General features: G+C 41.3%; 1 protein-coding gene across 2 annotated transcripts in view; it reads right to left on the bottom strand.

The window, feature by feature from the left end:
- galnt2 (UDP-N-acetyl-alpha-D-galactosamine:polypeptide N-acetylgalactosaminyltransferase 2) overlaps window positions 1–17,343 on the bottom strand; it is a 74,896-nt gene extending 57,553 nt beyond the window's left edge. The window contains exon 1 of one of the 2 annotated variants that reach the window (XM_026170872.1): window positions 15,901–17,343. In XM_026170872.1, the coding sequence (XP_026026657.1) occupies window positions 15,901–15,996 (96 nt within the window). In that variant the 5' untranslated portion in view covers window positions 15,997–17,343. The remainder of the gene's footprint in view (window positions 1–15,900) is intronic. The other variant, XM_026170883.1, reaches the window with a different exon arrangement.
- Between the last annotated feature and the right edge of the window lie 7,946 nt (window positions 17,344–25,289).

Raw genomic sequence — 25,289 nt, 5'->3', positions numbered from 1 at the left:
AGGATTGACATTAGCACCCTAATGTGGTTTCAGGCTTTTTGGAGCGACAGCACATCAGAGGTAAACCAGCTCATCAGTGTATTCCATAATAAATGAGAATAATGTGTTAAGAGTATATAAAATGCATTTATTGAATTAGGTTTATGATAAAAGACAGTTTTTCTAGTGTTGTTGGGATGTTACTGAACCAAAAACTTACAGATATCATATACTGTAGTCTAATGTTCTTGGTGTCCTCTTTGATGACTTCTGATCTCTGCTCTTTGCCAATGATGTGGTTCTTTTTGGCACCGTCACATGGTGATCTCCAGCTCTCACTGGGTTGGTAAAGTGTCAGTTAGCACCTAAAAATTCTGAGGCCATGGTTTGCAGGTAGAAAGGGGTGGAGTATGCACTCCCGAGTCTAAGATGAGGTGCAGAAACCTCCATGGAGGTCTTGTTCACGACTGAGGGGAGAGTGGAGCGGGAGACTGACAGACAGATTTGTGCAGGATCAGCAGCGATGTGGGTGTCGTACCGATCTGTAGTTGTAACAAAAGATCCAAGCATGAAAGTGAAAGTGTCACTTTCTTATTCTGTGGTAATGAGCTCGGGGTAGTACTTAAAGAATGAGGAGAGAGACTCAGAGTAGAGCCGCTACTCCTCCACATCAAAAAGAGCACGGTGAGGTGGTTTGGGCATCTCCTGAATGATGGAGTCTGGGCTTGTCCTACTGGGAAGAGGCCCAGGGCACACCCAGAACACACATGAGATTATATCTCTTGGCTGGCTTGGATATCCTTCAGTGTCCCCGCCCTGGAAGAGCTGGAGGAGGTTCCCAGAGCAAGGGAGATCTGGGTTTCCCTACTAAGACTGCTGCCTCCAGAAATCCAACCCAAGGAAAGGAGCAGGAAATGAATAGATAGATTAGTAATACCTGAAAATGACAGCTAGAGCGTACACAGGTATGTTGGCGTGTTGGCTGTCTCATTAGAACCAAATCATTATTGCCATTTAAGTGACTTCCTACATTATTTTTACTGCATCGGCTTCCTTAAAATGCCCACAGCCTCACTGGTCCAATATGCAAAAAAGATTAAAGCAACTTTATGTTAGTGTTGCTATAATTTCAGTTTAATCTTCTAGTACAAACGACTGCTTGGACTAACTTTTATTTACTGTAATATCAGCTCACCTCGTGTCACATGATCCGGAGAGTGACTTGCTGCTTCACTCTCTGGCTTTTCTGATATTAAGAGTCATGCTTGTAACAGGGTCACAGTGTAAAGCTGTGCTATTGACTTTGATAGATAAAGTGCCACATCCTCATTGGCTCACTTCCTTTAACAACTGATGGTAGCTAAACCATTCTTAATCTACCAATAGTGGTTTTCTCCTCTTGCTTTTGAAAGCAGCTGAGTTTCTCTCAGTCGCCTTTCTGTCTTCCCTTTATGATGAGATGCACATTAAAAGTCACTTACATGACTCATCATCTAGGTAGACTAAACCATTGTGCATCGTTTGTAAGGGGTGAAAGTACCATCAGACAGCCTTCACTAGTTTTGGGGATCAAAGTTCAGACGCTCAACCGATTTAGACGGTTTATTTCTCAATAATTACTTGGAAAAATAAATAATAAGAAAATGTAAATAAAAACAAACTTTTCATTCCAGGCCTGCAATGGCCCCACCCACCAATGAGACCCTGCATAGTCAGTCCCACTTTTGACCCCACCATGAGGCCTCTCTTCACATAAACCACAGCTACCCACTGACTCTCTCTCGCCGCGTCTCTGTGTTTCACTGAGGTCAATGCATCATTGGGCAATATTACATTTTAGCATTATTATTAATTAACGGCATAAAAAAACATCTGATCTAAATTGGAGACAGTATTTCTTGCATCAAATTGGATTTTTAATCTCCATGTCAGCAGTCTTTAAACAAAATTAATTTACTGTTATAATAACTGTGATATTAGTTTTCCAGATGTTCCCCAAATATTTGAGAAAAAAAAATTGCCTGCAGCTTATTTGGGGCTGAGGAACGATGGCAGCATCGGGATCCTGTCACCCAAATGTGACAGACCTCAAACCACACACATCTACTGTAAACGCTTACAGATGAGGAAGAGCTGGATGGCTACAATAAAAGTTTGCCTGTATTTCAATCCAACCTGGGTTGCATTTAAAATTTGATTTGTAATAGACAGAATCTAACAACCAAAATCAAAGCAAAAAAAACCCAAAATAAGCAAAACTAAAATCTAATCTACACACCTGCCACACACTTCCCTGATAAGAACACAGTTTTTCTTCTATTTCCTTCCATTTTTAAATATGTCAGAGATGCATACATGAATGAATTTATGGATAAGATCATAGACGGAAGTTCTTTACTCTTAAAAAGGCAATTACAGGTTGAGAAGTCAAACTAAACATGTCAAAAAGAAACGGTAGCACGCTTCACTCAGGCAGCATCTCAGTTTGAATCCAGGAAAGGAAGGCATTTAATTCAACAGGGTTAAAGAGCAGCAACATTAAAACAGAAACATCAGAAAGCTTACAGATGATCTGAGTCCAGATCATTTACTCTGCAAATATATGCAAAAATATAAACACGGAGCATCATTAAAACATTATTACAGTCCAGTGCAGCAGCTAAAATGCCATAAAGGGTTTTTCATTTTGTTACATTTCCATTTATGTAATACCTGTTAGGGCTGCTCGATTATGGCAAAAATGATAATCATGATTATTTTCACTGAAATTGAGATCACGATTATTTGACGATATTTATTTAACCCTTTAAGACCTACTATAGAACCAAGTCCACCAGAGCTTATATTATTTTTTTTTTTACATGCTGTAGTGCCATTTGTGGGAGCATTTCAAGTTGCTATACATCAATACAACTGTTATAGCCCATATTTTAATAATATGTATGCATTAAGTCCATAGTAATTACATAAATTGCAAAAAAGTGCAATAAACTACAAAAAAAATTGAAAATCGCTTTTGTTTTGTTTACATATATTTCTACTTGGAGAAATTTAAGAGGTTTATCCCTCAAAACTTTAAATACAATAAAGTTGCAAAAAATAGTTTCCCACCACAGGAAATTTCTTTTGAGTGTCTTCATAGTTTTATTTTGGAGATACAGCAATTTTTATATACTGCAGGAAAAACAAAAAACAATCCTATGATGCAAATTTGCAAAGAAAACAGCATGTGCATCATTTCACTGTGGGAAGTGTTACGAACAGCTGATGGATCGGCGAAGCGTGTTTCTGGAATATTATGTTTTTGTTCCTGCAAGCGCTTTTTATGCAATTTTTGCAAAGCTATATGTGGAAGGAAACCGTGACCGAGGACAAGCTGATGGCATCAGATGTAAGTACAACTCCTCCGGTTTCATATGCAAAACAAATTATTGCGCTAGCTTACACGGTTCAGGTTCTACAGGGATTTAACAATAGTTACGCAAAACGGAGCGTGCTGCTCTGACCGGCTTTAAAGGGTTAACAATGACTTTAAAAAATAATATAAAATAGTGTGCAACACCACTGAAGTTTTTTTTTTTTTTAAACTCTCTTTTCAACCAACGGCAGTCACTCTCCAAATAACTTCTGCTTAGCTTTCCGAGCTTCCCTCGGGTCCTCTTAATCAGCGGTCTCCAACCTTTTTTGCGCCACGGACCGGTTTATGCCCGACAATATTTTCACAGACGGCCTTTAAGGTGTCGCGGATAAATGAGGGAGGGGCTAATAATCGGCTCAGTCATTTTTAATGATCGTTGAAAGCCCAGATCGTAATCGTGATTAAAATTCGATTAATTGAGCAGCCCTAATACCTGTAAAATATATTTGAATATCTCTGACACAAAAATATGGCCAAAGGCTAAATGCCATGATCGTCTGAGCTCCACATCAGGCCTGTTTGGCCAGACAACCAGATTACACATTAAAGACTTGCGGTCCTGAAAACATCAACTTAATGTTGTGACGCAGCTTCAATCTCTCTGTGACATACTGAATAAAAGTGGAGGGGGGGTAAGGGGGGGGGGGGCTGCTCTCTTTTCTCTTGATGTTCAAATAAAAACCAGCTCTTTGAAAAGCTCTCGTCTCAGAGCTGGTCCCCCGAACAATGGATATCTTCATTCCTTTCAACTTTTCCGTAAAAGCTCGTTGTCTGCCAGTGAAAAGAAAATCATCATAAGGAGAAAACAATCCAGTTTTGGAGCACACACGCAGATGCAACATGCTGTTGTGCTGAACCACAGGACCCTACTAATCACCGAGGGGGGCAATACAAAAAGATGAAGACAGACCTTATGCCACAGATCAGGTTGTAATGAAGCCATCTGCCAACTAGGGCTGCCACAAACGATTATTCTGATAGTCAACTAGTCACCGATTATTTTTGCGATTAGTCGACTAATCAGATCATCATCCATTGGACATACAGCGTACAGCTTATTGCACCAGCAGCATCTGCTCTTATATAACTATCATTAGCTTACAGCTTTAAGTGTTTAAGGTGCTAACTAAAAATAAAGACAAGATGATAGTTTATTAAATTTTAATGAAATTTGCAGATTGTTTCGGCGAAGTTTAATAAACTCCTTGCTATCTAAAATATAACAGGACACCGGAGTAAATTCTGGAGCATCTCACACTTCTGATGATCAGCTGTCTGCTTGACGTTTATTCAGCTGTGTAAAAACTATAACTTTAATCTCAGCCAAACTGATTTACTCAGGAACAAATAAAATACTACAAAAGGCCAAACAATAACATTTTTAAGTTATCTAAGTGACTTATATATCATGTTTAACCTGAGTAGCGAAAGACAGCAGTGGGTTTGAAAACAATGAAAACGAGTCCGGTGTTCTCACGGCTCTAGTGAGCCTAGCTCCCGGCTAGCTATCGAGCTAGTGGGTAACAGACGTCTCCGAAAACGTCGGAGCGCTTTTGAAAATATGTGGTGTCTTGATAAACTGAGCCGATATTTGAGGTTTACACAGCTACATTCTCGCCTGAAAATATGTTAAACGTTTATTTTGTGACCCAGAAAGAATAATAAGAGTAATATTAAAACTAACTAGCTGCCGCCATTGTTGGAAACTGAGCTGGGCCGCGCTATGAATTCTCGGACAGTTTCTTCTTCTTCGGGGTTTAACGGCAGCTGGCATCCTTGTACATGCAGTGCTGCCATCTTCTGTTCCAGTCCGTTGTTACACTCTTAAATCCTACTACTTATTCCTGCATCTTTTGTGATCTTACAAAGCTTCAAACGACACGTCGACTATTAAATCAGTCGTCGATGATTTTGATAGTCGACGTAATCGTGACTAGTCGACTAATCGTGGCAGCCCTACTGCCAACAGACGAATAACCACTTTAAATCGACAGATATAAACTGCTTTGCCACTGCAGTGCTGTTAAGAAAGCTTTTTTACTTTTTTTGATGGCCATCACTTTTTCTCCTTGTATCACCACAGCTGTCTGGCTATTCCCTGCAGTCTTTAGTCAGGCTTTCAGAGTTTACACGTCATGACTAACCCCTTCTGAGTGGGATAAAATAAAAGCTGCTTTTCCACTTGTATCATCAGTCTTCTTCTTCCATCTCTCCATAATCACTCCCTTTTCTTTGTCCTTTGGGAAGGATTTAAGCTCGTTCTTTACGAATGCTACGCCTATCAGGAGTTTCCATTCTCACGCGGCACATGTGCAACTTCAAACAATAATTTATGCTGGCTCGGGGCTTTTGGGAAATGAAAACCACAGTTTACTTGACTCCATGTATAACTGGCAGTCAGCAGCGATCGGTAAGTTGAAATCTTACTGAATGCTTCAGCAATATGATTCTGAAATATTTGAGTGGAATTACATAATCAGAAATCAGACACACAAATAAACTGTCAGACGGTAAATGTAGCGTACTGTAGGAAATAAACATAAACACAGCCGTGGGCATTTATGGGACAACGGAAGAGTTTGACAGAAAGGCAACTGTTGCTGTGGTGAATGCTGCAAAAGGTTTATGAGGAGAAGTTTCCAAAGAAAGCTGTTGGGAGCTTTGTGTGTTTGTCAGACTTTGAGTATTTATCTAAGGGAGGCGTAGTTTGTTTTAACTGTGTTTAACGAGCGGAAGCTAATGTAAACTCCAGTGTAGTAACTCCAGATGGTGGAGCTTCTAAGAAGTGACAAAATAATACAGACAGTGGACCTGGTTCAGTCAATGAGGCTCAACTAAAAGTCCAGCTGCTCACACCTTTCTGTGGCATGTTTTATACTTATCACTTAAGGATAAATAGGTGAGATAAAACAGCCGTGACAGGTGTATCCGCCTATTTTTGGACAAAGATGTTTCCCATCATTCAACACTTCACAGGCGTGCCACTAGATAGCATCACAACAGATGACTGTAAGTGCTCTCCATCATCTACACACACAAACAGGCAGTTTCACCTGATTGGACAAATGCTTGAAGAGGGCTGCCTGTTCCTAAATTTCATTGCTGGCCCAAATGGAGTACCTTATTATTTACAAACTTTCCACCTCATTAGAAAAGTAGTTTTCCCTTTATTTAAACAGGAAGTTTAACTTCAAATCACATTTTCCTGCTCCAAAATGGGGAACATTAATCTAATGTGTTTTTTCAATGGAGAGAGAAAAACCAGATTTCCTGAGTAGAGCGTGCAAACTCCACGCAGAATGGCCCAGGTTCAAACTCAGGATGCACAGTGGTGCCATACGGTCACACTGAAATGTGTTTCTGGAAACATTTGATGTGTTATGCTGGATTCATGGTGTCTGTTTGTGTAGGTACTTAGCTACACAGGGTGAAGGAATACAGGGGTGCTTGTGCTCAGTTCTTCAAAGAACCAGCAGCACTTAGCTCAGTGTGGATGCGTGGGTCAAATGCTGATTGGTTGAAGAGTGGGCCGGAACAGGAAAGGCAGTGAGAGCAGAGGGTGAAGCGTGAAAGAACATCTGAGATCCCAAAAACATCATGAAACTGGTTGTTCCACATATTTTTATGTGGCCCAGATGGCACTAAACAGTAGGGGTGCAACGATACACGTATCAATATTGAACCGTTCGATACAGTGCTTTCGGTTCGGTAGGCATATGTATCGAACAATACAAAATTTTTAATTTATTTTATCAACTTTTCTTCTGACGATGCTGTCTGTGTGGAGCGCTCAGTGGATCTGCGTTCGACTACTCCGCCTAGGCTGCACTGTTGAGCGCAGATCCACTGAGCGCAGCGCAAGCTAGCAAGACAGAAGTTAAGCTCGTTGCAACATGGCTACTGCCTCAACGCTACCTGAAACTGAACCTCCCCCACCATCATTCAGATCTGGCGTTTGGAACTATCTTGGTTTTTATGTGAAGCATGACCCTGATGGTAAGCGCATCATGGACAAAAGTAAAACAGTATGTCGGATGTGCCATGCAATGCTCAATTGGTGGGAACCAGTGTGTTCGCGCAGTTAGCTCGTTAACGTGTTGACACCGTCCAGCCCCACGCACGGGGCGATCCGCGGTAAGTCGTTAACGGAGATTTGCCGTGTTGTGGCGTTAATGTCATTTTAACGAGATTAACGCCGACAGCACTAGTGGGAACACAACAAATATGACTGCACATTTACGCCGACATCATCGTAGTACAAAGACAAGTGAAAGCAGACAAAAACAACAAGCACGCATGCTACAAAATTTACCCGAGTCATTTAGACAACCGTTAGCACATGATTCTCCTTATGGGGACCTGATATGTTTAATATGCTGCTGAGAATATAGCCCAGAAGAAGCGGATAGTATAGCTTTTATTTTGGAAAGAGCCATTTCTCTGTAATAAACTCTCTTTTCCAAAGATGAGTGATTTCCCGATCGGATAGATTTATTATTTTGTTGTTTCAGCAACATTAAATTTAAAAACTGTACTTTTGAGTTAAAATATATATTTATAATTTTAATAAATGACAAATTAAAAAGGCATGAACATTTTTTTGTATCGAAAAAATATCGAACCGTGACACCAGTATCGAGCCGAACCGAACCGTGAATTTTGCGTATGCACAACTATCTACAACTATGCCCGTTTATGCTGGAGCTAAATCATCTTTGTTTTTGATCAACTGTGGTTGGTTTCAAACAGTTTCTGGATCCTTCTGTTGCAATGCAAACTCAGATTTGCCTACAAGCACAGTGAGATGCTACCAGAGTGTACTGCACAGCTCAAAGGTTTGAGATCCAACTAATTTTCATATTAGATGAAGAAAACCCAAGTAAATATAAAATGCAGTTTTTAAAATTATGATTTCATCTATTAAGGGGGGGGGGGGGGGGGGGGGATATGCAAACCTTCCTGGCCCTGTGTGAAAAAATAATTGCCTCCTAAACTTAATAACCGATTGTGCTACCATTGGCAGCAACGACTGCAGTCAAGCATTTGTGAATACTGGCAACGGGTTTTTCACATCACTGTGGAGAATTTTGGCCCACTCTTTGCAGAATTCTTTTAATTCAGCCACACTGGAGGGTTTGAGAATGAACAGCCTGCTTAAGGTCACGCCAAAGCATCTCAACCAAACTTCATTTAGTTTGAAGTGTTTTTGGGCAAATGTAAGACAAGCCTTTGTGTTCTCTCTCTCTCTCTCTTTATTGTTCAATGGTGAACTCTGACCATAACAGTGGCGAGTGAGGCCTGCAGTTCTTTAAATGTTATTCTGGGTTCTGTTTGTGACCTCCCAGATGCATCAATGAGCTCTCAGGGAGTGAATCTAACGCTCTTGGGACAGGTAGGTATGGATAGCTTTTTCCCCTTAATAAATGAAATCATCATTTAAAAACTGCACTGAAATACACTGTATTTACTCAAGTTATCTTTGACCACTATTGACATTTGTTTGCTCAGAAACATGTAAGTGTGACAAATATACAAAAAAAGTAACAACACTAAGAAATCAGGAAGGGGGCAAATACATTTTCACATCCTTGTATCTGTGGATGTGTTCTGCTACAGCAACACTTTCTCTCCTGAGACTCTAAACGTGTAAGCTTAACGTGATTAAAACTGCTTTGGTTCAAAGAGTGTTTGTATTTGACGGTTCCCTCAGAAAATAAACCCACAAAAAACTTCTTTGGTGTTTCTATTTCCACCCCGAATCACTTGAGCACCTGTCAGAAGTGATCATTATTTAAAAAGAGAGCTCACTCGGTCAATACTTCAAACAAAAACCGTATATTTGAAAAGCATTCGGTACCCAGGGATTCCCGGCTTAATTTAAGCCTTTTATCGATTGCTCTATGGAACTGCATTTAGTTAGTTAGCAATAACAGATCTGCACGCTGGCTGAAATTACATTGTATTTTGGCATTATAAAAATATCGAGCTGCCTCAAGTGGTTTCAAATCCACAGGTCTTTAAGCTAGATGATTGTATTGCAGTTATATAAAGCAGCAGGAACTCCAACGCGTTATCATTATTATGAGGGACGCAGCGTGTGTGCACGCAGATTTCCCTAAATCTTATGTTACAGATGCTGGTCTGTTTACGTGTGCGTGCAGTGTTGTGTCTTCAGCAGACGGTGCGGGCTCGTGCGCTGCAGAGCAGAGGTCAGCGTCTTTCATCTGTATATGAAGACAAAACACAAGTGCGATCCAACATCATCGCCATCTTCGCCCTCGCCAAAAGCGTGATTTGCCTCTTCTCCATTTTTTTTCTTCTAGCGTTTCCCGCTTTAAAAACAACAAAGCGCTCAGAGCGAGTGAAGCAAAGCTTACCCTCGATGAGAGACAGACGCATTGATAAAGCCGAAGTTTGAAACAGGCACAGACAGGCAGAGGCTGAACGCCTACAGCTGCAGATAGCAGAGACTGCAACCTTCAGTCAGCCGCGATACCCGCTGAGCTAATTCATTTAGGTTCGCTGGAGGAATAACTCTTTCCAAAAGGCTACCTGCACGTCTCAAGGCCCGATGCACCTTTGGGTAAAAACCGAGCTCCATAGCAACTGTGTCGATGTGCGGATGAATGAATCTGGCATTACTGTTTACAGCATGTGTTTGTGATTTGCTCCCACACAGTCCCTCTTCTGCTTTTCCCCTGTTCTGTCACTAATTTAAGACACACAGGTTGAACCGTTTCGATAGGTGCGGGTCACAGACTTCATCTGAAGAACAACTCTTTGATAAATCCAATTACCGTCTGTCTGGAGCTTTTCTCCAACAGATAATAACTTTCTTAATAAAGCCCGCGTTTGCTGCTTTTTCCTGCAGTGCGGTGCCACCCTCCTCTATCAGCCATTTAGCTCTGCTCGCACCTCACTGATTAGCAGGAAAACAAGACTCGGTAAGAAGCTGGCTCCTCGAGAGCTGGCAGGAAGAAAAATCTTAGGTCTGTCCAACAGAGAAGACTTTAATGGGGTATCCTGGTGAGGCAGCAGGCTCGTATTTGCAACATTATCCTCCTGTGTGCAACAATGCGCTCGCAGATATGAGGGTTTGTACCACATCCAGCTGCTAGGAGACCCCTGAGGTTCCCCGCCGTAGTACATACTGTAGTGAGTGAGTATGGGAAAAGAAAAGAGTACCCGCTATGCTACAAACTAGGAGAAGAGCGATTTCACAGTTATTATCATCACAGAAAAAGCTGATTTTTTTTTCATTTCCAACTGTAGGAGGCTGATAACACAAATTACTACACTTTTCCAGAAATAACAGGATAATACTTTTAAAGTACAAATGAGGTTGTACAACGTTCATGGGAGAGTAGCACGTAGCAGCTTCCTGTCAGCTCCTCAGTGCTGACACTTTTCTGACATGTTGATTACACACTGCAAAACAAAGACGTCAGACGCATAGAAGTGGAGTTTGTGCACACCTGAATCACATGCACGCCCCCTTTTTTTCCTCTGCTCTGTGCCTCAGACATAATAATCAGCTGTGATGACGCCGAGTATTTCCCTCTCTCCCTTCAAACAACTCGGCTCAATACGAGCAGACTCGCTAATGGCTGAATATTAAAAGAAAAATCAATGTTCCCTAAGATAGACCACAATATCTTTGATCAAAAAAAAAAAACAAAACAACAGGAACATTTTGTCCAAAGGTTTTTCTATTGGAACACTGTGAAATTTCAGGTTTTTTTTCTTTTTTTTTTTGCTCTATCAAATAATGCAGACAATTTGTCAGAGATGGCCACATTAATTTTTGCCTCCAACACCGTGATGTTAGCTTACAGGCACTGATACTGTGCTCAGAAAGTCTTTAAACTGTCATACACGAGCCGACAAGAGACACATTCTTCCAAATACGGGACTTTTCAGCTGATAATAGAGGAAATGCTATTTGCCAAGAGCTTTGATCTACACCACAGTATCATGACAGAGCTGAAGAAGCCAGCTGAACTAATTCTTCTGGCAGAGACGTGGTCTTTCAGATTATTCAAGAGTGGGCATTTGAAATAGCTGCCATGATAGTCCGAGTCCTACTCTTCATGCTGGCAGGATGCTGAATTCACCTCAAGGTGTTTGTGAGCACCAATAACACAATAAAGTGTAGCTTGTTGGATGCAAGCAGTATGTGTTACAAATAAGAGGGGGTGGTGAGATGCATATAAATATCTTGTGTTTTTGTGAGCTATAAAGGTTGCTCTGAAGTCTCACGCTGCACCACTCAACACTGCATCGACATCTGCCGGTTGCCCTTATCTCAATTTAATTAAAAACGTGACCCAAAGAAACACCAGCAGGTACCGAGGACGTCACTGACATTTTATAAAGCGATTGCAGGTTAATTGGCAACACTTTGCAATCAGCACTTTGGGCTCTCTGATCATAATTATTAAGCATTTTATGTGTTTTTAAACACGCTTCACACGCAAAAAAAATGATATGATCCTGGAAGTTAATAAGAGCAGTTACAAATTTCAAAATCACAGCTAAGAAAACATCCATGGTCTTGTTAGCAATTTGCTGCCACCTCCATTAGTCTCTTCTTTTGTCACAAAGAGGTGACATACAGGTTTAGCCACTCCCTGCATGAGTCTACTCAAACACCAACCAGAACAAGTGTTTTATGGCCATGGCGGAGAAATGAGGAGAAGGCTTGATAGCTGCAGCCTTCAGGGGCACTACTTTGTAGTTATATACACAGTTTAACACAGGGTCTGTTTTGTATTGGTGTAAACAGCCTTTCAGCAAATATAGGCTGAATAATAGCCTTAGGTAAATGCATTAAAATCATATGCTAATTAGCAATGTGTCCATCTAGCTTTTGTTTATTTAACCATGAGAAGCTGCTGGCTCCGGGTTACAGCATGCTAGTCTGATTAAAGCTATAATACTGAAGAGATATGTCAAGTTAGAGGTGTCACGATAGCTGTGTACTGCATGATATTTGAAACTAAAAGATAAGTGCCATTGATGTACATATAATGTAACTACGTTTTTGTATAAATTTGTAAAGCCCAGTTCAATTATTCCATTTTATTTTATTTCATTTTATTTAAATGTCACCAAATCTCAACAAACGTCACCTCAAGCCTCTGCATATTGCAAAGTAGCCTTAACCGGGGATTTACAGCTCTGTGGTAAATTTACACCATAGGTACACTGTAACTGCAAAACCCTCTGAAACTCTGCGCCTTAACCTCACGTGCACCACACCAGAAACTGTCGATTCTTCCCGTGCATTTCTGGATACTACTTCACCACAGTTTTTGAATTGATTAGTAGAGAACAGCAATCAATGCCTCATATATAAGAAAAGATATTTACAGTACCAGTACAAGGACTCACATGTGTCAGCAAATTCCGAGGGACATTCACAAAAATCAGAATAGATGTGAGGCAATGTACAAAGATGTGGAAAAACTTGAGGGACAAATGTGTTTCTCTAAGAAAAAAAAAAAAGACCACAACAAAGAGCGAGGACCCAGAAGGCAAGAGAGTCCCAGCTTTCTATTTATTGTATTGTTGCTGGCACTGCATATGAAACATGACCACACAGTAATTAACACATAGAAATGGCCCCGAAGAGAAAACCCCAACCATCAGACAATTACCACATCCGTCAGCAACACTTGGGGATAGTGGGGAGGAAGAACTCCCTTTTGACAGGGAGAAACCTCCAGCAGAACCAGGGTGGGGCGACCATCTGCCGAGACCAATTGCCGGTGAGGGGAGGACAACAGGACAAAAGACACACTGTGGAAATGCAAAGTGGTGTATGAACATACAGAGTGAAGAAGAAACACTGCATTGTGGGAAGGCTCCAGCAGCCTAGGCCTATTGCAGCGTAACTAAGGGAAGATTTAGAGTCACCTGATCTAACCTTAACTATACGCTTTATCAAAAAGGAAAGTTTTAAGCCTGATCTTAAAAAAAAGAGAGTTAATGAACAATATTAAGGTTTAACTAGGATGAATTCTCTACACATGTGGCTACATTATCATTTTTGTGAAGCCAAATGCTGACATCAGGAGAGCCCCGAGTTGAAATAATTGATTACATCTGCGGAAAATTGATTTTTCCATCTTTTCCTCCATTAATGGACTGAAACCAGTGCCCAAAAATCACTAATAAACCTAACTGTGGATTTGGGGAATTATTGCACCCCGGCCGGTAACTGTAAAATCTATGAATGTGTTATTCAGTTGGTTACAAAAAGCACATCCATGAAATTTAGTCAATCTTTTGAGAGTCTTGATGAAGCGTCGAGTCCATTTATTACGGAGTTTATTCCATGACAGCAAAGCGGGGGAGAGAGATCATTAAATGCTTCCGCTTTCTCAGACTGAGACGGGGGGAGATGCGATGGAAAAAACAACACTTCACCTGTGCAGCACCGCTTTTGTTTAACCAGATTAAATGTCCCTCTGTGTAAAGACACCAACCTGGTGGAGGCCATCATCCATATTAATGCCACCTGCAACCCAACGCCAGTGAAAGTTGCTTATTGTGGAGTGTCTCTTTGACCCCTCTAGGAACCACACACACACACACACACACACACACACACACACACACACACACACACACACACACACACACAGAGTGAGGAAAGCTATCAGCCTAATGGAAAGGTAAAAGTGCTGCTAGGGTTGACTGATGCAAAGCAAACACAGAGAGACAGATAGGACAAGACAAGAGAAAGGTGGGATACACACAGGACATTCACACACATATACTCACACACACAGCCTGGAGAGGTAATAAAGGCAGTGTACTGTGCACACAACCACCCATGCAGACCACACCTCACTCACTCACACACCAGAATTCACTGACTTACATTAGCACACAGATACACACACATACACGCTAGGTGCTCTCCCAAGGCAAAACCCAGTGTCTCACATCTATCTCAGAAGATATGTGTAAGTTTAGCTTTGCCGTGCCTTACTCTTCATGAACACCTGGAGGTTATTTAACCTGGATTATGTACTGCTTGCATATACGGGCCAGATACTGAAATCCATGGCTCCTAAACATGCACAGAGTCACCCCACCAGCTGTGATGTTTCACCTTTATTGTCCGGCTGAACAGACAGCTACATGTCTTCAGGTTATTATAGAAAATCTAGTCTAATAGCTGCTGTAATGGAGGTTATAATGTTCAGGTTTTTATCAAAGTGTGTGTAGAAGTGTGCCAGTTCAACTGTGTGGTCACTTTGGAGGAGGCAGTTTGGGTTCATTTGCACTGCCTTATACTGAGAGGTGCTTCTATTAATACCAATATCAATTATCTTCTTTATTGATTAATCTGGCAGGTCATTTCTCAAGTAATCGTCTGATCCATAACACCAGACCTGAGCTGGCCAGTTGGAGAGGTGATGTCTTTATGCTGTTGCCCAAGTCAAGAACTCAAACCTTTTATAATATGTTAGGAAAAGGAGAAAGCAGCAAATTCCCATATTTGTTTCCCACTAAATATTATTTTTCATTATTGATGAACCTGCTGAAGTTTGGACTGTCACAGCATCTAGTGACTTTATCCGGACAGCATTCCGGGACAAGGACGTGAAAAAGAGAATTTTGAGGAACTTTTAAGATTTTTAAACTAGAAAAGTCAGAATATTTAATATCTCCTTTCATCTCCAACCTCTAATATTTAACCCTCTCTGATAGGCAAGAGGTGGACAGAATATGAGCCACATAAAGATAAATCTCTGGAGATTCACCGCAGGGCTGATAGACCGCGTTGCATCGGCTTAATTCAGTGTAAAAATGTTTTAACAAGGGGGGATCTGTGCAGCACAAAGTCTAAAATCAGAAGAAGAAATGTGTTTTAAAGACGCCGCTTTAAAAGAAAATCTCCTCCTGACAGCACAGTGCACGTAGAGCTTTAACCCGGCGTTAATCTGCACACTTCCTGATCTCTACCTAGTTATCGGAGCAGCAGCAGCTTGTGCTGACGTGCTCTATAGGCTAACCCCCACCACCACCGGTACCTCCACCTCCCCCGGCCCTGCGAGACAGGCCAGCAGCCTTATATTAATTACAACCCCCCTGTATGCTTGATTCCGCTGTCACATCAGCCGGCACCGTGAAGTGGTGAGCTGGGCTGCCTGGTGCAGACGCGCTCCGAGCCCCGGCACAGCGGGAGGTCTGTGTACGCCGACCAGCCAGGGAGTGAGCGAGCCATCCAGCCCCGCTACCCTTGTCCACACTCATCTCCAACCAAATCAATGCCTCGCCACTGATACAAGCAGGCCTTTCCCCCCCTTTTTTTTTTTCTTTAAAAAAACTAATTCCTCTCCGCATCGTGCAGCCGCAACCCCCCCGAGCCCCCAGAAAGGAAGAAAAGAGGCTCAACAGCGCCGAACCACAGCGCTCCATCTTCGCTTTGTCCTGGAAGAAAACCTCCACACGGACACAAAAAAGCAGTCGAGGAAAGGAAATCCTACCTTTCGACTCAACGCTGTCCCCGAGTAGAAGTAGTAGGCTATCCCCAGCACCCACAGCACAGCAAAGCACAACAATATCCTTGATTTCCTCCGCATGGCTGCCTGGTTTTTGCGTCCCCCCGCCCGTGTGTGCGCTTCGCGGCTCCCCCTGCTCGGCTCTCCTTTCGGCTGTGAGCGGCGGCTTGTCCCGGTCTGCTGTGTCCGTGCAGGGCGCTTCGCCGAGCGGCTTCGGCAGGCTTCGTCAGTCGATCAGGCGGAGCGGAGCGAGCAGGAAGCAGCAAGCAAACATCAGCGAGGTTAGAGGGCAAAGGCTAGCCGACTCTAATCCAATCAAAACACCGGCCTGGAAGAGGGCCGGAGCCGTCAGCGAGTCAAGCTGTACCGAGCGGTTCCTTACTGAAACCGAGAAACAGGGGCTGGATAGTCCCCGAAGGAAATGACTTGTAAACGTTCAGTTATGTGTCTGTGGGAGCTGTGAGAGAGGACGTGTGATCATCGTAATTTCACTCTGTGTGGAGCCGCATACGCTCTAAGGAGTCGGTAGGGGCGCCAGAGATATCCTCCCTGCTGCAAACCGGGTATAAAAACTGAAAACGAAAGCTTCCCGTTTAAACCTTTCATTGCCCTGACATGAACTGACCCATTAAAGGTAGAGACGGATTAAACAGCGCAGAGGTTTTGTTTGTTTGTTTGTTTGTTTTTGGGGGGGGTTGAAGAGTTACTTCTTTTCCATGTCTCCTTCCTGCCCATGATGTTGCACATCGAAATAGGTTTATTTCAGTAAAAAGATCTGGGACAGCAAAGGAACAATGGGAACTGCATCCATTCCTTTAGATTGGTGTGAAATCCATAAAAATGAATCCCACAGTGGAACCTTTCGTGTCATTTCTCACTCATATTCGTATTTAATCTAATGAATGGTCAGAAAATAACAATACTGAGCTATTTTACTGTAAAATTAATTATTAATAATATTTTTTTCCATTAAAAATGCCAGACTATTTACTGCTTTTCCATCACTTGTATCCTAAAGCAAAAATCTTGAGTTCCTCAACATGTGGAGCCACTTTACAATATTGAAGTGGTTAAGATCTTCCTACCTTTGATCCTCCCAGGAACATTAAAGTTCATAATTGACGCCTCTTGGTCTAACAATAGGTTTTTGATTTTGAACTGCAGACAAACAATCAATTAATCCACTGATTAATCAATAAAGAGATTAATGAGTTTAAGTAGAACGTTAAAGCAGACAGTCACAGTCATTCTAAGCTTGTTAGCTGTGTCTTACCTCTGTGCTCAGACCAGTCTGGATGTAGCTGGTTGGTCCTGATAAGCTGTTGAAGTTAAAATCTGGTGTTTGAAAACAACTTATCGGTTCTTTTAAATCAGTAATCAGTGCTCATAGTGGCCTGGCTGCTTCCCAAAGGACATGTACTATAAATATAAACATGTCCATGGAAACCTCAGACGCCTGTCTGCATTCATAAAGTGACTAACTATCACATCATCCATGCATTCAGTGACAAAAGATAAATCATGCTTAACTGGTTTTATTGAAAAAGCTAATAAATTTTGTCTCCTGTATTAGCCAGAGTTTCTTTTTTTTTTCCCTGCAAGGGCAGGAAAAGCGGGAAAGACTAATTAATTTTCTTCCTCGTTTAAGGAGCGGAGGTATTGTGCAGCTAATGCATGTGCATGTGTCCTAGAGGAACTTGACCTCATCCATCCACTCATGCATCCATTCATCCGTCTTATTATTTTGTAAGCACGATTCACGTACAGTATGATTTTCAGTATGGTCTTTCTTAAATAGGAAGAACAATTTCAATCTTTTATATTTTCCTTTTTTGCATGTCAGATATTCTGAAATGGTAAATGTATTGGTTCCCATGTTGCACTTTTCTAATCTACTTGAGCACTTAGAGCACTTTATACAACATGCCTCATTCACAAGCTCTTCTGAGCGGCTGCACCAAGCCCAGCAAGACGAATAAGGGTTTTGTGAGGCATGCAAAGCTGCTTTAGTAGAGTCCAACAACAAGAATATGGATCTGGAAATGAGTATTATAGGTTTCCTTTAAATTTCCTCAAATGTGCAGTATGTCATCACCTCCCCAGTATCTTTAGACTAATGAGAGGAGCAGTGAAAAACGTGACAACGATGGAAGAAAATCGTGCGCTTAGACTCCTTTGCTCACAGTAAAATGCTTTCAGAGGCTTTAAGCAGTCGAAATCCATAAAACTGCAAAACTTTCAGACACAAAGAAAAGGAAACATTCGTCCTGCCTAAAATTGTTAACATTTTTAAAACACAGTTGAAATAGACTTTTCTATGATCTGCAGCACTCAGACCAACTCTCTCTGACATCGAGCTCAGCTGGAACACCCCTGGCTAAACTAAAAGGTCTAGCTCATGTTCTGCGTGGTTCAATCTGCCTCTGACATTTTTCATTTTAATGGTGACAAAATGAGATTTTGACTGGAGAGCAAAATGCTTCTCGGTCCAAGAAAAGAAAAAAAGAAAAAAGAAAGAGATCCTATCAATACACACACTGTGCTTTTCTCCAAAGATGTCCCAGCAGATGTCCCAGCAGTACACACAGAGACAGACGCACATGCAGAAAAACACACATTTACTCAGCGCTGCTCTCGCTATGGTGGTCTGAGAAGAGACTCGGTGTGTTTATGTTACCTACAGTAGTTTTAAAGTATGGATGGATGGAAGTCAAACTGAGAGAATGGGGAGGAGGACTAAGAAGCACAGAAACAGATGTGCTTATTTAGCAGCACTGAAGTAAAAGAGGTTTTTATGTTTTGCCCTTTTGCCTCCGATGCCCTGATTAGCTCTTATGAGAATCTCAAGTTACCCCCGAAGGGGTCAGTTTGGCTCTAGGATTTCAGATAAAGATCAGCAGCAACAAGTGACATCTTTTTGGCTTTGATCATGGCTGTGAAGCTGTTATGCAGCAAGAAAATGTCATGTCTAACTTTGTTAAATCATGTTGTTGTCTTCTTGGTCTTATTTTTTTAAAGGCCTGTGCAGCAGCCATTAAACAAGAACAAGTGTGGTGTATTTTATCATTTTATGTTATGATAATATATATACACAGGAACTTAATTATATGCAAATTACAGTCTGTTTTGGCTTTTGGATTAAAGCTGAAATCTAAAAACTGTAATTAAAGGGTCAGTGAAACATGACGAAACCATCCGAGGGAAGTTTTTAATTTTACAAAATAAGCCACATTTAATGGGCAAATTTCCAAAGATGGCAACAATATGATAACAGGAAGTAGAATCCCAGGCTTTCTGAGACTCTGTGCAAATTTGTTAGTTAAATCTAACGTTATAAACACAGAGGAGAAAGAGTTGCACGGAGAATAACAGTCAGAGGATTAAGTGCAACCAAATTACAGCTGACTAATTTTGTTCATTGTTTCTATGATTAGAGCTCTTTTGTTTCCACAAGTTCACACCCCTGTGTTTGTTATCACTGTATAAATAAGTGCTGAATGGAGCGAACACACTGGTGTAGTTCATGGTTTAGAAAAATAAGCCTCAGATTTTAATTCACATGCCTTTAAAACCTGCTGTGAAGTGGCAGCGGAATATGAGCTCATTCACTTAAAGTGCAGGTGGTTCAACATTAGCTGAGCTGGGAGGACTGTTTAAAAGTCACTGCTGCCAAGAAAAAAAGGGATTTTCTTCCCCAGGTCTGGAACATGGAGGAATGGATCCAGTTTTGAAATATCCCAGTGCAACTGCCAACTATTTGTCAGACTCAGAGATGAATTGTGCAAGTATTTTTCAAGCTGTGGTGACCGGGGACTGCTTTCTTGATGACAAAGTTTCCAGATCCATCGTACTTTACGATTAGTGTGTACTGATCCTTCAAGCTGACTTGCCAGAGATAAACTAAGGCCATCAGTTACTTTCAGTGTCAGCTGGCTCTTTGGGCATCGCTAGAGTCATTACAGAGTCTGCTTTTCTTCCAGACATATATGCAGTATTTAGACAGCGATTACACGAAAAACCTGAATGCTTGACTCCCACAGTGAGGTCACATACTGCGAGGCCATGTCGTACACCTCTTCAACTGCTTGTTAACTCAAATATCTAATTAGATAATCACACGGTTGCAACTCAGTGCGTTTAGACATGCAGACATAGTCCAGACAACCTGCTCAAGTTCAAACCAAGAATAGGAAAGAAAGGTGATGTCAGTGCCTTTTGAATGTAGGCTGTTGGTGCCAAACATGCTGGTCTGAGTACTTCAGAATCTGCTGATTTGCAGGGATTTTCCAACATAACCATCTCTAAGGTTTATGGAGATGGTTAATATCCTGTTAGTGCCACTTCTCTGGGTGAAAATGCCTATTTGATTTGAAGGCCTAGTTTGCCTTGTATCAGTAGTTCAGGCAGATGGTGGTGGTGTAATAGTGTGAGGAATATTCTCTTGATAGACTTTGGGCCCCATAGTACCAATTGAGCACCATATACAGCTTGTCTGAGTATAGTTGCTGACCATATCCATCCTGTTAGGACCACAGTGTACCGATCTTCCGATGCCTGCAGCAGGATGGCGTTCCATGCATCATGATTGGCATCATGGCTGTGCAGCTGACAGAGCTGCAGCAACTGTGTGATGCTGTTATGTTAGTATGTTGAATTTATGGTTCTGAAGGAAAAAGAGGGTACAACCTAACCCTAATGACCTAATGAAGCAGCTTTTGAGTGTATATTAAGATGCGGTGAATCCTACAGTGAGGCGATCCAGTGGCTGTCTTATGCTGTGGGGGTCATACAGTTAGCCTTTACTCCAGGGCGAATCATTTCTGTTCTGCACAAACACCTTTGTTCTATATATAGACCCTAAAAGCAAACTTGCTCTGACACGCTGCTGGTTTGCAAAATCTAGTGACCCACACATTTTTTTTTAAAAGGTGTGGCCTCTTCAGACTTCATACCTCACACCTTCAGAGCTTTCAAGGAGCCAGAAGAAGTCAGAAAGAGCCAAAACAACAGCATCCAGTGTTTCTGAGAACAGCTGAAGACGTGCACGGGAAAACCTTTAACAAGACATTTCCTGTCTCCGTTGTTACCTGCAGTTTATGCCTCATTTGTGAAGCTTTTACCGAGGCAAGCGGCACCTCAAGGGAACGAGGTTTTTTTTTCTTCCTTTTTTTTGTGTCCCGTTTGGATCTTTAGCCATCAGAATTGTTGTCTTAAGGCCAAGAAAGATGCCAAGCGGATTTATTTTACCAAGTGGATCATCATGGCCTTGCCATATTGGTCCATTTGATTGACCTTTATTATAATTATGAATTTATTTTATTTTCAGTTGCTACAAACGGGACAGACATGACTGGGGGATAGGACAGGGAGAAAGAATGAAAGAAAGAGAGGGAGGGAAAGAAAGAAAGAAAACCAAAGGGGAGAAGAGGTTTATAAAAAAAACAATTCTCTTGATCTGCGCTGTGACACTCCTGTAAATAAAAACGTTTTCCATTTATGCCATTAACGCAGAACCTGGAAGACGGGAGTTTTCAGAGTGATCGATGCATTATGAGAGGGTAAGTTCTGTACACGCAGGCACAGTGATGACGAGTCCATTTAGTACTTTTAAAAACACGTATATCTGACTACTTAGGGTTGTAAGAAAAAAAATGTTTTCGATTAATTTCTCCCCCCCCAACATTTAAAAACTGAGCACTTCCAGTTTTAAGAGACATCAAAGCTCCAGATCTGTTATTCAAGCACAAGTCACGCCAATATGTACAGTATATCTCTGTAAATACTGAAAGAGTTCGACTCTAGCCCCCCCACCCTTTTTTTCTTGACAGTTTTGCATTAATGTTTACAAACACTGTCAGTTTAAACACTCGCTCCAAAGCATGAAAATCCTAGCTGTCACTTACTGCCAGTCTTTGTAGCGCGGCTGATGTATTGAAAGATAGAAATATTAAAAGAACAAAACAAAAAAACTGTTAGATCAGTGTTTCTAAGAGGAGGGAGGGTCACACAATGGCAGATTTAAACTGCTCTTCATACACTTTTAATGGTAAATAGGCATGCTTTCATCGTTAGCTGAACAGTTTTAGCAGCTGCAAACAAACAGAGCATGTACGATGAAAGCGTGTGTCTAGATGAAAGCTACGATCATATAATAGCAATATCTGTCTTGCCAAAAAAGTGCCCACCGTGCACTATAAATCCAAATAATGAGTATCACTTTTTTCCCATTGTAAAACAGCTACAAATCCTATAGATCGAATCAACATTTGGTCTTTTTTTAAACGGTTAATTCATCAGCTTTTCCATCAATAGGCAGCGTTTTTTCCTGGAGCTCTTCTTATATGTATAACTGAAACGTCTCCTTTTTCTCTTGCTTTACTCTTTATTAAATTCTGGATGTTTATCCACCCAATTTCCACCTGACAATCAACATTCTTGACGCCGACCTTCACTTTGCATCTTTTCTTTTATCCAGCCCAGTTTTGTGTCTGTTTTCATTCAGGCATGTGTTGCTCTGGCTCACCTGTGAAGTGTGTAGATTTATTGCACTAAGTTGAAGCCTCTACACTAGAAACGACAATAAAAAGTGGGCTCAACACTGAGCCTAGCAGTCTGAAAGACACGCGGATAACCTGCAGCATCTCCCCTTTGAATCGGTCTCTGTAGAATACCAGCCTTTCAGATCTTCCCACACATTTCCTGTCTGATCCGCTTCTATATTCAACTGAATAAAGGCAAAAAATGCGCACAGAATTTTGCGACACATGAAATATCGAGCCCTTTGAATGTTTCACAAGCATTTGTCCCCCTAAAATCTGCAACAATGTCATATTTTGACTTTCATATTTTGATTACACATATGCTGTTGTCCGCTATGAGTAAGTGCAGCAGATGAAAAATAGCAACATGCCCAGTATATCCATCAGAGAAAAAAAAAAGAAGGATTTTTTCTCCATTTTCTAATTAATTATGTATTCATTCATTTATTCTTTCTTATGTAGGGCTTACAGTCAGGAAGTCTCAGGCTAAGTGGGTGAAGAAAATGGAAGCAGGTGCGCTGGCTTATAATCACATTTTCAGTGGGAGGTGGTTTTGCTAATGAGCTTCTGGTTTTCAAACACGGTGTTAAGATTTCCTGTACTGACGTGATCACACCGGCGGTTAATAGCCACAGAGGACACAGGGTTGATTTCAGGAGTAGAGGGGCAAATCGGCAACCAACGCAAAGTCACTGCTGCAGGGGCTTGAAGATCTGCAGACTATATTAAGAAACATCATATCATCATGTAAGCCGCAGCACCAGTATGATTTCTATGTTTCAGTGTCGGTGCTTTGTTACCATTGCGAAACAGCTGCAAAACACAATGATATGATCTGTGCAAATGAATAAATTTACTTTAAAATGGTAGAAATATATCCAAAAATTGCATGTGGTGATTTAAAAGTTTCAAACTCCAGCAACATATTTCCTGCCATTGCTCATAAAGATGCTGAAGGGTGGAAGAATTTTGAGGAAGCATTTTTAATAAACTTACAAACTTAAAATTAATATATTTGTTACCATGCAATGATTGAAACGCAAAAAGAATACAGGACAAAGGAGTCATTTAAAGTCCTGCAATCACACATGTGCTGTGTCTTTAGGGTTCAGGGTGTAACTAAAGTGATCTCCTTGCAGTTTTGTATGCATTAAACAGATATTTATATGAGGTGCAACTGTGTTTGTGGTACCTGCAGGTCTGGTTACAACCCTCCTCAGGCCACTCCACGCAACTGCTTTACTTTACATAATCCTTGTAACTCTGCTAGTTCGAGCTGTTTAAATGTTCACAAAGGTGATGGTAGTCAGCTGTGGTGGTGCATAATACATCATGGAGCCAACACACACTCGAGACGCCGATCAAATAAAAAAGAAAGTTTCTTCTCTGTCCTCTAAAATATAAAAGGTATGATTTTATACATCTGATGACTTTGGAGGTTAAAGGTGCTTCTACACCACGCTGTTTTATTCTTTTTGAATAAAAACCTTCATCCAAAAGAAAGCAGCTGAATCTAACTTTTCAAAGGTTTGAAGTTTAAGTGAGTCAGTTAACTCTTTGGTATCCAGGGATGCTTGCTTGAGTTAACAATCTGTACATGTGATTTACAGGCAGGTATCCAACCATGAAACCAACATAAACAAAGTATGAGACGGCTTCACATTCCCATGAAATTTCAGAGATATTTATAAAACTGGACAATTTAAACTATCTGATCATCAATGGATGTGAACTATTGTGCAAGAACATGTCTTCTAAATTCAACTGTCAGATACATTATCATATATATTAATATTCAACAAGCTACTGGAAGGATTCCTGTTTTTTGGAGGGTGTAATGTCAGTCTATCACTGAATGTGTTCCTGTGACTGGTCAGCACTTCGTGGAGTGGGTGGGAAGTATTATTCAGCATTGTCTTTATCTTGAAAAACATCCAACACTCTAATACCACCAGCTCCACCCCCACAATGCTACAGGCCCTGCAGATCAGTTTATTGAGTCTGTTGGCATTCGCCACCCTCAACCTTCTGCCGCAGCATACAACAGTATAGAAAATGGGACTGACCATGACTTGTAGACAATCCTGAGCATGTTAAATGACCTCCGCCACCTCAGAAAATAGAGACGGCTCTGGCCCTTCCAGTAGAGTGCAGTGGTGGTTTTAAACCCAGTCCAGTTTATTGTCATTGTGAACTCCGAGGTATTTATAGTCCTCCGCTACGTCCACCTTGACCCTCTGGATTTCTGGTCTACTTAAAGTCTGCAATTATTTTCTTGGTTTTTGTTGCACCACATGACAAAGGAGTCCACCAAAGCCCGGTACTCTGTCACATCACTGCCACTGATGCATCCAACCACCTCAGTCATCAGAAAACCTCTGTAGATGGCAGGTCTCTGTTCAGTGGCTGAACTCCATAAAGAGATGGATAATACTGGATATAATCAGTAAATGATGCTCAGTTGGTATTAAGGGGACCAAAGTGTGGCAAGAAAATATCCCTACACCATTACACCACCATCAGACTGATCCACTGATACAAGGCAGGATGGATTCATGCCGTTTATGCCAGCTTTCTGCCAAATGTTGCACCAGAAATCCAGACTTATGAAACCAGGCAACCTTTCTCCAAACTTCTATTTTTAACAGGTTTAATATCTCTTCACACCTAAATGAAGGACAGGTGTGTAGGGGGAAAACATCTTTACACAGATAAACTTCACACACTGTCTTGCATAAATTGCATTTTAATCCAATTTAACTTCATCGAGTGAATTAAAGGTCACGAAGGTCAATTTAAGTCCAGGTTTTGTGAGCGTGAGTGAACTGTAGGCTT

The sequence above is a fragment of the Astatotilapia calliptera genome, chromosome 1 (assembly GCF_900246225.1).
Source record: "Astatotilapia calliptera chromosome 1, fAstCal1.2, whole genome shotgun sequence".
NCBI lineage: Eukaryota > Metazoa > Chordata > Actinopteri > Cichliformes > Cichlidae > Astatotilapia > Astatotilapia calliptera.
The sequence above is the reverse complement of the archived record's forward strand: the minus strand, read 5'-3'. Positions and strand labels throughout refer to the sequence as shown.